Source organism: Rhea pennata, chromosome 2, assembly GCF_028389875.1.
Source record: "Rhea pennata isolate bPtePen1 chromosome 2, bPtePen1.pri, whole genome shotgun sequence".
Classification (NCBI taxonomy): domain Eukaryota; kingdom Metazoa; phylum Chordata; class Aves; order Rheiformes; family Rheidae; genus Rhea; species Rhea pennata.
The window spans coordinates 39,719,215-39,732,928 of record NC_084664.1 but is presented as its reverse complement, the minus strand read 5'-3'; the positions used below and the strand labels follow the sequence as shown (position 1 = coordinate 39,732,928).

Here is a 13,714-nt window from a genome sequence, read left to right as displayed (position 1 = left end):
GGGCCCTCAACAGGCCGGAGAGATAGGCAGAGGGCAACCTCATGAAGTTCAATGAAGTGCAGGGTCCTGCACCTCACCACAGAAAAAGCCCTACATAGCGGCCACCTAGCAGTAGAATCATGATTCGTGCATGTTGTGCAATGGTACTCCAAATCTTTATGCAGCTGTGCAGGAGAAGAAGCCAGATGAAATGAACACTTCATATGGGAATGTAGGACAGGACAACACCACCTAGATCAGAATAACACCAGCACATACAAATAATTCTCTGGCAGAAAAATAGCTCACACACAAACCTAAAATTATTAATCTTATTAAGGCAGGTTGACATAATAATAATGCAGTAATATGCACGCACATTAGAAGAAACTTATTCTACGTACTTTGTGTTATCACTAAGGAGAAGCGGAATAATTGGTTAGTTTTTGGTGCATTCCCCCCCCCCCTTATCACTCCCAGTTCTGTACAAACAGTATATGCTACTGGAAAGATGTGACAGAAATCTGTAATAGTTAAAGATGTTAAAGTCTGAGAAAAATCTTGTGATCACCTAGTCTGCCTTACCAAATGACAAAAGCCGTACAATTTTATCTATTAAATCCAGCACTAACATTTGAATTTATGGTTGAAGTAAACCCATCTTGTAGCAAGATCTGTTTTCATTCACTTAACAATTCAAGGAGAGTAAGGCCGAAAGTGCAGCAGACACTGTAGCAATGACCTACCTCTCAGGGGATGTCCTTTGTGGGTGGCATGCATGTCAGGGTATGCTGTGTGTAAAATTCTGAGTTTTTAGATGAAATACATCAGAAGTTTCTGTAAAAGTCTGATGAGTTTGCCACACAACTTCTTATACCATTTTTTTGGCTTTATTTGGATTTCATATGCTGCTTTCTGTTCTGAAAAAAATACTGGATTTTAAACAGGCTTTGTTTACTTTAGAAATGTCTTTTTGTTAATTGCTACACTTGGCTCTTTTGACTTTCCTCTCATCTGTGATCATTAAGAGTTTCTCGTGCATCGTGAATGCTACCACCCTTCCAACAAGATTCTTGTAGAACAGTAGTTGATTGGATTGCTGGAAGTAGAGAAGAGAGAAAAGGGAAAAACAAGTTGGGATTATACTGTGTGTTTTCTTCACTATCCGTTTGTATCATTCAAAGGTTTTATTAATCTCTTTAGGATATTCCGTGCAAAATCCCTGAACTGTATAAAACCACAGGAGTCTTAATAAAAGCAGTATTTATTATGAAAGGAGATGGAACACTATGGAATGGACTGTGTAACAGGTCCAGTCTGGAAAGTTGCTAAAGCTTGCCTTGATTGGTCCCCTTCGTGTCATTAAAGAAAGTAAATTATCTCACACTGCTACAAATGTCATCCTCAGATGGCACTTATCTGTCTCCCTGGTGGCTAACTTTGGCAACTAGTAAATGTGGGAAAGTTTCTGGGTACTGGGGGGTACTTTTGAGGGGGTACTTTTACTGTGTACGTACAGCTATGTTTCCTCTTCCTTCTCATACATAGAAGTGCTTACTGGCATGGCCACGGGATTGAAGCCTCTGCACTAGCCCTGCAGCCACAAGGCAGAATGAGAGTCAGGGAGCTACAGCACCTTCGTTTGACCATAGCCCAGTCTGTCAGCGTTGCAAGCGTCTGTAAAGTAGAAATGTAGATATCTGAAATGTTATCATAGGTGTTAAGTTGGTCCCAAGTGGTATTCTTTGGTTGGGATCCAACTCTTCAATTCCTTATTTTCTGCATAGCTTTAAGTTCTTTTGAAAGTGGGTACAAAAGTTGTTTCTTACCTTTCATCAATTTTTGAAAAAGCAGATCATATTCAAAAGTCTTTCTGCCCTTTCTCCTAAATTATTGACTATGACTACGTATTAAGTTGAACTGGATAGAACTGTTTGCTTGAATATAATTCATGTATAGAGTTTAAAGAAAGAGCTTACATATAGTACTCAGTAAGTGGTGCTAATTTTGGCATTTTGCAGCTTCTGCATGTTTAGTTTTGAAAAGGTAAGTGTTCTCTTCAATAGTTACTATCCACTTAAATAATTACTTTATTAAAAAAAAACATAAGACAAAACTTACACTTTCTCCAAAAGATTCCTCTTAGTGAATCTTGCAAGGGTTGGAACAATATAAGCAGCATCATTCTCCATCACATTAGCCAGATGACATCAGCCATTGCACATGAATGATATGCACTCATAGTATCTTTGCCAAGGAAAGAGTATGCAACTTAATATCTCCTTCTATATAAGAAAAAACTCAAGTACTCAAAGACACTTCTGTTAAGTCTTTCTCTTACCTTTTTCCTTATTCTTTACTCCACCTCCCATCCACTGGTTTACCAACCATGACTTTTGCTCTTTCCCCATGCCTTGTGCTTTTTATCCCAGTGATTCTGTCCTTCACTACTCTAAATTCATGTTTCTTCCACTAAAACTGAACTCCTCCTAATTTCTCCATGTTTTTCTCTCTTCTGTCTTTTACATACTCAATTTAAGTACTGCATTTCTATCCCCACACTTAAATCTGTGAAGCTTCCCCCTCTGCTTCCTTCCATGCTAACTGGAAATATTATAAGAGCAAGGAAGACTTCTCTGCTCTTTTTCCCCTGTGTGGTGTCACTGCCTCATGACACTGAGGGGAGTTAAGTGAAATTTTACTCAGCTCTTGAAGTTCTGGAATGAAGGGTGGTGAATTTTCAGTGGAGATGGCAGGTTCTCAGTTGATGATGAGAGTGAGGAAGAAACAGAACATACTCTGTGGAAATCTGCTCTCTCCTGAGCTCAGGTCAGCCCGGGAATTGTCACGTTTGGGCATCTTTTCGTGTGCATAGCAAAAGGGAAGTTCCAGAGATCTTATGGTTTTGACTCTAGAGTTTCTTAATGAAGTGGAAGGGAGAAAAGAAGTGTGGGCAGAATTGTTTTTAAACTTGTCCTCATGAATAATATCAACAAATTAAAAAAAAAATCAAGCCTTGATCAGACACTTGGAGTGGAAATTGTACTGAAGATTGAATTTAACAAAAGCCTAAATGGCTGAAAGCAGGTTCTTATAGTAAATATTTTTAGGCAACTGGTTGAAAAGTTGTAGATCCTTCATTTAGTCTTATAAATAACTTCAGAATGCTTCAGGAGCAGCTTCAGTGTGTATCCTATGTTCCAGGCCATGCTTTGCCTTGCTTAGAGTCATGGTTTTTCTGAAGCTTTCTGATTTCGTTGTGTTCCTTTGTTCTTATAAACACTCCTAAACTACCTATATCACCTCTTCTGTAAGCATTTCTTAGGGTTATATTTCTATATATTTAGTTTTTTTAAGGTTTCACTGCTTTCCAAGAAGACAGAGAACATATGCAACTACATACATATAACAGTAAAGGTAGTCACACATAAAATAAGTTACTTTTATAGATGGCCACAGAATTGTCCTGTAAATCTCGGTCAGAATGGTTGTGGGTTTTAGTTAAAACTGGTGAGGTTGGATCATTGCCTTATTTAATAGCTTTACCAGAGCACAGTTTTCTCCTGCTTTCTCTGTATTGTAGAGGCCATTAATAAGTCATTGTCTGTTGCTAGTAATTACTAATCTTTTGAGAATATTGGTTTAATTATATAAGAATCATAAGTAGAAGATACAGTAACGTATTCTACATTGCAGGTAGTAGTATCCTTAATGTATTATGGCTTTAAAGAATCTGGGGGGTTCTTTTGTAGATTTTAATTGCTAAGTATGCCTGGTAAAATATGAATTATTGTATTATTGCCTGTGATAAAAGGTATACTATTGTGAGCCTCACAGTCTGCAGGTGTAACAGATGTAAGGCAAGATTAACAGGACAGAACAATAATTAAACCACAGACAGCCGTCTCAAAAAAAAAAAAGAAAAAGAAAAAAAAAAAGAAAGGTTTATCTTGTCCAATGTGATTATTGTCTTAAATTCTCTGCAAATATTTGTAAAAGCATTAAAAATATGTTAGTTTGAAGGGCAGCATTTCAATGTGGACACTTACTTTAAGGAATTAAGATACCTTTTTAGAAATGTAAAAGCTGACTGAAGTCCTGCCATATGGCAGCATGGTTCATAAGCAATAGGGTCCTTAGTTTATAGATGCTATGAGCTAAATGCTGCTGGAGAAAACAAGAGAACAGTTAGTGCGTATGCATTTACAACGGTATGAATTGCTTACTCCCTTTAGGACAAGAAGGTTCAAATAATTAACGGTAATATTATGGTTGCGAAAGGAAGTCCAGTTGTTCTTCTGCAGTCTACATCTGTGAAACATGATACCTCTGGGGACTGAGATTTAATTTTCCCAGAAGAAAATATAAAAGCAGGAGAAAAAAAGGAATGGCTTCTGCTTGAGCAGAATAAACCTGCATCTACAAACGATTAACACTGCATAATGAAGTAGTAAAGAAGCAAAAGAGATTTCTAATAAAAGACTAATAACAAATCCCATTACACCGTGGTGTATTTTTTCCTTGAAGTGTATTAGAGTTTTAGTAAGGCTTCTGAATGAGATTTTTGTAGTTGCAAGCGAAGTCAGCTCAAACGCTTCAAGCTTTGCTGAGCTCTCTCTCCTAACGGTTTGTGTGACGTGAAAGTTGTGGCTTTACAGGTGGGAGGGGTTGTTCACGCAGGTAATAGGCTTCCCGCAGCGTTCTGGTAGCGGCTGTGTCACCAGAGCATAATAGTTTCCTGTAGGCTAGGCACCGTAGGGTAATGTGCCCCTATTCCTTAAAACACCGTGTATAGGGCCGAGGTGGTGTTAAATGTACTAGGTAAGCCTTGCTTTGCCTGAACAGGTCTTCTGGCTTCTGCTTCAGAGCCGCACTGAGGCCTGAAATTAAGTCCTTGTACGAAAGGGGTTTGGGTGGGAGAGGCAAATTCCTAAGCAGTTTGCATTTTGCTATGGCTAGTATTCTAACCTTTATAATTATTAGTGAAAACGTAGAAACGTTAAGATTGACCTTTGATAAAAGAACATGTGGATAAGAAGACACTATATTTTGAAATCGCTTATTTTTGTTTTTTAAATTGTGACACACCTTGCAGAGAAAAACGATCTGTGCAGGGATTTTAAATCTGTAATATGGGCTTTTTGTGGGTAATACAGTGGAGATAAAACTTTTAAGTGAACAAAACTTTGATTCACAAAACAAGACCTTTGAATTTCTTTTATAGAGACAGTCTTTCTGCACAAATCGCTGCTATCTTAAAAGCGCATATTTGACTGATACTTGTTGGAATTCATTTGTGCAGAAACGAACTTCTAGTAGAGTCAAAAAAAAAGCTGTACAGCTACACAGAGTTCTGGTACAAAAGTGGTTAAACATGAATTCTTGGAAGAGAAACTATTCTTGATGAAATTTCTAGTTGCCTTTTTAGAAATTTTTGTGACTTTTAGCTCTGAGTTTGAAAGAATGACTTAATTTGCTTAACAGGAATTTGCAATCAATTTTTTCTTGCCACTGAATAAAAAGATTCCACATGGGTAGTAATTTGCATATCCCAGCTAAAAATGTAATTTATTATTTCTAAGACCACTTTGTAATAACTATTTCATGATTAACACTGCTAACTGTACTTCAGCTCTTTCAAATGCAGTATTGGATCATTCTTGCTACCTTAAAAGGTACAAAGCTAGTGGCTGTGTTCTGGATTAGGAAAAGGGAAGTAACTGGAAGTCAGTAAGGAAATCAATATAAGAGCTGGAACTGGAATTTAGAAATCTTGAAAAATAATTTTCTGCTTTTACTGCATCCCAAGCTTCCAATCTCAAACAAATATTGCATTTAATAAGAAAAATTTCTAATGTTTTGCTAAGTATGAAAACAGAACAGATCTGAACAGGAATGGTATATTCTACGTGCAGATAATCACTAAATCTGGTAAAATTTAAATTATATTTAATCGAGATAGTAGCATATTTTTTATGGACCTGCAAATGCTGTCATCAGTAATGGAAAAAGCCTTTTTAAAGTAACTGTGACTCATTCCGTTTTAAATGCTAGTTGGTGCGTGCCTCCAAACCTGCTTTCACTTGACTAGGCTTTTCAGGGCTTCTCTAAAGCACTGCCTTCATCCCATCTCCTCTTCCAGGCTATTTTTGCATAACATCTTCCTGCTTGCATCTTAGAACAGTATCACATTAAATGTTTGAAAAGATGTTATACAGGATTTATTCATGTTTTATCCATTGAGGTTCACCCATGTAATAGTATTGGTCAGTTAAAGCTTCTAGAGTCTCTGACGTATTGCTTCCTTTAATCTATGTAACATTCATGCCAATACAGATAGTTAAGTGATCATCATGGACCTTCACACTTTGTAGCATTTTCCAGTAAAACTGTTTGGACTGTACTTGATCCTGTGATAAGTATTTTGGCATTATCATATTTGGAAAAAATAAATAAATGAAAATCATGTCCTTTTTTTTTCAGGCGATGGGTAAGGCTCCTGTTTGGACGAGAATTCCCACTTCAGGACCTTCTAGTTGTCTGGGATGCTTTATTTGCTGACAGTATCACCCTGAACTTAGTTGACTACGTTTTTGTAGCCATGTTGTTATATATTAGAGATGCCTGTAAGTATCAATTATCTTATGAAAAGAATGCAAGCCCATTTTTCAAAGAAAAACAGGGTCTAAGAAATTCTAAATTTCATTGTGACCTTTTTAACAAACTGAAAATCAAATGCTATGAGAGGGGTCATTTGTTATTGGACACAGTGTGCTGTATTTATGAAACTAATTCAGTGCTGGAGTTAAATGCAGGTTTGTTTTCTTAGTAGTTCTGTGTTTTTGTTTGGAGTTGCAGATTTTGTATGCATTTGGTGATACAGGTATGTACAGAGCTCCACCTTCTGACAAAGCCGATGAACTGAGTAAAGTCTGCCTTTGATAGTGGAAGTGTTTTTGTGCTGTTCTGATGTGAAAAATGTGAAAATGCCCAGGACATTGACTCATATTTTTCCAAGATAAATCTTCAAGGAAATGTGTGCGGAGATGATTAGAAAATATAAAATATATTTAATCTATGCAAGAATTATATCTTTAAAAAATCATTTTATTTTAGTACACCTGAAATTTGTGCAAAGCTGAATTCTTATGGGCTAATGACAGAAAAAAACATTAAGTTGCGACAAATAAGAAATCACAAAAAAATTGTTAGCAGATATAATTATGAAGGGGAGGAAAAAAGATATATAATAATTAATTAAAAAGCATTGATTTCTAGTCCAGCATATTTTTCAGATAGTTCTGTATACAAGCTTACCACAAAAACAAGTATGCAGTTTGCAGCAAGATGCATGTCTCTCATTAAAACATATGAATTCTGTACCATGCTGTTCAGAGTTAATTTTATACAGTCTGTAAGCTTTAGGTTATAACAGGGTCACATATTTGACACAATCTTGTATTCTAGGACACATGAAGTTTTCATCTGTGGTTCCTATTTTAGGGCCTAACCTTGAAAATATAACATGCACGTACTTTACACATATTATTCCACTGCCTGCCGTAGAATTTCATGTGCTTTTTAAATTATTCTTTAATAAACCTGTCGCATATACGGACCTTGCATTCATTCAAAGAAGTGGATATTTAATTCAGTTTAGAGGTTTCAAATAAACATTTCCATTTCAGGATGATCTGATTCCAAGTTGTCATGTTCTGTAATTTCAATCTGTTTTATTTGTGTACATTATGATGAAATAATTTTGAAAATTTTGGTCTAGATATGTAGTGTAGATCATGTAAAATATTTCTTAACATCATCATTTTTTTGGTATTACCCTTTTTAAAAAGCATGCTTTAGAAATGTGTTTGTAAGCACACAGTCGTACTTCTCTCTCCTGGTGAAGAAAAGGTTGGTTTGGGGTTGTTTCGTTTTGTTTTATGGTGCTTACATATGAGTAGCAGTGTGAAGTAATTGAAAGTGTGAGCAAGAAAAATGTGCTAGGCATCTGTAGGAAATCAGTCTCCCTCTTTTCTCTGAAGTCCTCAGGCTTAGTAAATAAAGTAGGAAAGAGTTTTAAAGTGGAGTACATTTGCCCAGATAAGATACACAGTCAGCCTGTTGGGACAGCTACTTCTTTGTACATACGGTGTTTCTCTAAGAAGTAGCTTTTTCTTCTGTAGTTGGACATAATCAGTTGCTCTAAAAAGGATGATGAAACAGAATACCCAGTCATAAATACTGTGAAGTTGAATATGTTGTCAAACTCATGCTTCGACTATAGAGATTTTCACATTTCTTGATTTGAGAAAAGAAAGCTTTTCTTACCTATGTAGACATATAGAAATATAGTATAATATAGAAATTTTTCTCATGTTTTTATATTGTTGATAATATCGAGCTTTAATCGGGAAAAAACTCATCCAAGAGCCTCATGAGGAGCAAATTCTTTTTTTAATATTTTTGAAAAGGTTTTCAAATAAAACAAGTTTATAAAGACTTCTCATTATTCAATGGTAAGAAATGCTAACTCAAAACACTGAATGAGGTTAATCATCTGTAAATAAACCATCTGGAAAGTTTCAGCTTAAAACCTTTGAGTTTAAAAACTTTGGTACAGGGGGAATAATAATAGAACTCCTAAGGTACTATGTCAAATGTAAAATATCTATAAAAATGTCAAATATAAGAAGTGATAATAATGTAATACGGAAAGCATTTGGGAGTTTATAAATGATATAGATTTTTTTTATACCAAGGTGTTTAAAACATGCTTGTTTTGGAATTACTGGGTTTTTTGTGTGCTTTTTTTGTCTTCTCAGGGGCATGATTTTAAGAAAGTATTACTTATCCTGTATTTTTCACTTCATTTTTATTTTATCTTTTAAATTCTCTATTACTCAACGTACCAGTTGTGTTAGTGGTGAAGAGAACATTTAAATTTTTAGGTAATTGTCTATGCACAAAAAACATGGTTGAAACGACCTGTTTATTTTAGAGACTGCAAAATGAACCTGGGAGATAGGTCTATATTTTGCATAGTAAACTAACATGAGGCCATTATTATTGCACTAGCAGCTGATATTGACTGAACAGTGCTTGAATAAGTGTATGTGTACCATTTCCACTTGAAGACTACCTATGGCCATTATTATTATTAGGATATATTTCTTCTTACAGAAGGATTCTCTGAATATTTGGTGAAATGTAAGGGAGCCACTATCCCTACTCAGAAGAGCTGATATCATACTTTTATTGTATACTGTATGTTTAATTCAGCTGAGTGCCCACTGAATAGCACACTGCAATGCATAAAGCAGCAGGGGGATATAGTCCCACCATTCCTGGATTAGGAAATCATCTGGATACAGAATTGGCCATGTCAAACATCATATGCTGAAGAAATGACTGGTGGCAGGAAATAAGGACTTGATTGAGGATTGGTGCAGTTAGTTTATGAGTTTTCAATGTCTTTTACTCCTGCCTGTGTCCAGGAATGCTTATTGGGCCCGTAGAGGAATGTCAATCTTGACTGAAGCAGAAGAGACAAATCTATTTGATGTTCCTGTGGGCACTGCATAGCAAATATTAATCAAAAGACAGTAAGATTGCTGTGCTCAATGGCATAGCAGTTGAACTGTAGGGGAGTTTCTGTACTCCTTGCCCTAGAAATCCCAGTAGCATTCTTCTCTGGAGAAGTGATACATTCTCTTGTTATTAGATCTAGATGTGACTCTTACCAAGCTGATAAGCAAAGGAAAAGGACAGGTACACAAGCAGCGAGCTTTTTTCAAGGCAGCTGACCACAGTATTAGATACTTCATCACTGAATTTGGGTAACTTTCAACTGCTGAAACTGGAGAAACTCGCATTGCACAGAATCTCCTTCTAGGAACTTCATCCTACAGCTGGTTCTTAGTCAACTAAAGTTGAAGTTAAAGGATCTTCTGATCCTTGTAACATCGATACGCATATTCCAAAAAGGCATGTTTGTTGTGTTTCGCTACCATTTTCTGAAACATTTTTAAGGAAGTCGCCGCTCTGTTGGATAATATCATGCATTTTGTCCTAAAGAGACAAGGGCTCGCTCCTAAAACAAGATACCAAGACGAATGCTTTTGCATTCTGCAGCTTAATCCCTCTAACCCAGGGGTCCACAGCAAATAGGACAGTGGCAAGAACGTTCTCTACTGTAAAGATTTCCACAGAAAAAGAGAGAGCTGAATATACAGGGAAATCCCCAAAGATGAAATGAATATGAAGGTAGCAGGCCTGCCTCACTAAAGTTAGCATGACTAGATAGATTTTTTTTTTAAACACAGCTTTCTTCTGATTATAAGATTACATTTGAAAATAAAACTTTTAGGGAGCAGAGGGGATATGGGTCATTGCCCAACAATTTGATTTTTTTTGTCCAGGTATTCAGTTACGTCAGTATTACACATTTTAAAAAATCAATGATTATTGTAAATGGCTTGTGGTTGAAAATACCAATTCTGTCAATGGTCTGATCTATACCACTAAAAAACATCATTTTTAATATTTACTTTTCTCTGTATCTATAGGACAGCAAAGAACTTCTCTTCCAGAAGAAATCTAGAGAGAATAAGTTTAGCATTTTAAATTACAAAATAGAACACGTACAGTGTTCAAAAGAGAAATGTGTTGACCTTAATGCATATTTTTTATAAGAGTATTTAGAATGTACTATCTGTTCTCTGTATTTTTATTTGCTTTCCTAAAAGGTAGCGTAATCATAACTGCAGTTCAGTATCTTAAATTCAATTTACGTATGAGAATTTGACTGGTTGTATAGTATGTGGGACTTGTATTATACTCATCTGAAAGAACTCTGACTGAGACCGTTGTACTGTGTTCATTGTGCTTTGTGACTTCGAGAAGAAAAAACAGGTACCTGAATATGAACAAGAAAACAAAGGATGGGAAAAGAACAGGCAGAACAGATAAAGGATGAGTAGGATAAGTGAGTGCTTTACAAATGAAAGCAGATGTATGAAATTACAAGCTGTCGGATCAGCAACGGAAATGAAGATGATAAAGTGGTTCCCTACACAGATTATAATTATTCATTTTGCCCAGTCCTGCATTTTTTTCCCCACAATCCTGTTGTTGGGGGAGGAAGGGTACAGGAGGATATGAGGTTTATTCACATGAAAGAAAAAAGTAAAACATTTCAGTCCCTGTGTCCATATTTCAGCTTCCTATTGATTCAACATAATTTTGTGTGTTTGCAAGGATATTTTCTGCTGCAGAGGTCTGATTAATTAAAAGTATTTCTTGCTATACCTAAAGCTCTCAGAATAGTAAAGTTTCTTTAAAAATTATTTACAAATACTATTGTTGGAGGCTGTCTTTGTGATGCACAGTGCAAGCATCCTTAATAGGCATTGCTTTGACAGCTGTGGCAGATGGATTGCCTGGATTTAGATGGCGCAAAAGAAATGAAGTAGTTTACATAGACCTGCCTGAAAAGATGTCTTTAATAATTGCAATCATAATTAGATTGATTTGAGGAGAGAAAAAATAAAAAAGGATGACAACGACAAGCAAAGAACTGTCGAGTACATTTACATAGATTTGGATAAAGTCAAGCACAATCTGTTTACAAAAAAAAGATAAACTTCAGACAAAGCTTGCCTGAAATTTCCTGAATAAGTAGGAAGTGCTAATAAAGTTAATGTTGTATTAAAGTATTTAAAATGTAAAAATTTGTGAAAATCCAGCATTTTTCCTTTGCCCTTAATGTTTCTTGAATACATAGAAGTATTGACTGAAGAATTCAGGAAAAGTAGCAAATGTCTTTAAGAAAATGTACTTTGATTTTTATTTTAGATCCTAATTTACAAAAAGAAAATAAGTTGTTGACATCAGTTTGTATAGATAGATGTGTGTGTGTGTGTGTGGTATCAAATTGTTTATCTATATGAAAAAGCTTACTCATGAAGTTTGATTATATTTCACTCTTACCCCCCCCCCTTTTCTGTTTTAGTGATTTCAAGTAATTATCAGACCTGTTTGGGACTTCTGATGCATTATCCACCTATTGGAGATGTTCACTCCCTTATCCTAAGAGCACTTTTTCTCCGAGACCCAAAGGTGAGGTACTCACTGTGTAAATAATAACAATACAGGAATTAGATCTCTGTAATAAAATGTGCTCTGAAGTTAAAAATAGCCTATGTTTTGGTGACTGACATTTCAAGTTCCTCTTTTTTGACAAACATTTTAATGGAAAAAGTTATTAAACAAGAATATTGAAAGGAAAAATTTATTAAATGAGTAGAATACATGCTTCTTTATTCTTGAAAGGGGGTATCCTACTACTGTGCTGAACTTCTCCAGGAGCTCGGGTAACTCTTTGGCAAATGTTTTTGCTCCTTAGTTCTTTCTTAGTTATTCTTTACAGAGATCCCATGTAATAAAGTGTATTTTTGAGGGAAATAGTAATATTTTATATAAAGATCCAGTAAGCTGTGTAGAAACTGTTATGTGATTTCTTCTGTAAAATTTTTTTCATACGATTTCTGCAGATTAATCATTGTTAATCCTTAAAGCATTAGTCACATCCAGTGTATAACAGTTACATGATAGTTTTCAATTAAAAATGAAAATCTACTGTTACAGCCTGAAAAGGCCCACATAAATAAAATTCAGATATTTAATTTAATGTTAAATATTACTAACAATGGTAATTATACCGATATACTCATCTATAGTAAAAAGTCATGTGAACCTCTTGCTGTTTTAAAGTTTATATGTGTGGATCTACTATACAGTGAATATTCAGGTTAGTGGATGAAGTGTTTGAGATAAAGCTGTGCGCGGTAACCGTCTCAGTACTCAGATCTTCGGCAGATAGCAGAAATTGTGCTGTGAGTTTTGAGCTGTCTTTGAGCGTATCCCATCAGTAGGCTGCCAGTGCATGGTCTGATCTCCCTTGTCTTCTTGATGCAAACCATCTTTGAAAGTGAAGAATTCTGCACTTCTGCACTCTAACTGCCTGCTGCAAAATTTCATTCAATACCAATGTTTACCCTTTTATGGTTTAAGAAAAAAAAATCTCTTTGTTTCTGTATCAGTTTTGTGCAGAAATTTGCATCCATACAGCTGCTTTCTTCATTCCTCTTGGGCACAAAGATTTCTTTCATGATGAGTAGTAAAACATATCGTCTCTTCAATGCATAAGAAAGTTTGTAATGTTAGATCTCTGAAATTTTTCTTAAGATTCAGGCAGCAGTCTGTGAAATCAAACTACCCAGCTTTTATGTTTATGTACTCTCTTAGCAAAACAAGATAGAAATATTTTTTAGAAGGAAAGTATAGAGGAAGGGAAATTGTTCTAAGATATCAAACTAAATCCAAAATGTAATCTGTGGTTTAATGAGGGAGTATGTTAAAAGATAGAACTTAATAATAATTACTCATTATCCAGCTGTCCTCCAAAGCATCCTAGGCAGTATACAAATCATCCTACCAGCAGAAAGGGGCAAAAATAAACCACCAAATAACTTGCTGGGAAGGAAATTTGATCACTGTTCTACTCACGTAACTTTCTTGTCTCCAGTAGAATAAAGTTGTCGGCTCATAAGGCCTCAGTTATCCTATTAATTAGCATAAGCAGATACTCCTTGAATACGTGTCAGAGAAGTACTGGATGTAGTCTTACAGTATCTTTCAGCTAGTTCTTCCTTCACTCAGGCAAATGAGTACTTAA

The 13,714-nt window shown here is 35.5% G+C and overlaps 1 protein-coding gene across 11 annotated transcripts in view; it reads left to right on the top strand.

Moving 5' to 3' along the window:
* Positions 1-13,714, top strand: part of TBC1D5 (TBC1 domain family member 5) — a 322,054-nt gene that overhangs the window by 236,629 nt on the left and 71,711 nt on the right. For all 11 annotated transcript variants that reach the window (XM_062569298.1, XM_062569297.1, XM_062569299.1 and 8 more), the window contains 2 exons: positions 6,463-6,605; positions 11,990-12,096. In XM_062569298.1, coding sequence (XP_062425282.1) covers positions 6,463-6,605; positions 11,990-12,096 — 250 coding nt within the window. The remainder of the gene's footprint in view (positions 1-6,462; positions 6,606-11,989; positions 12,097-13,714) is intronic.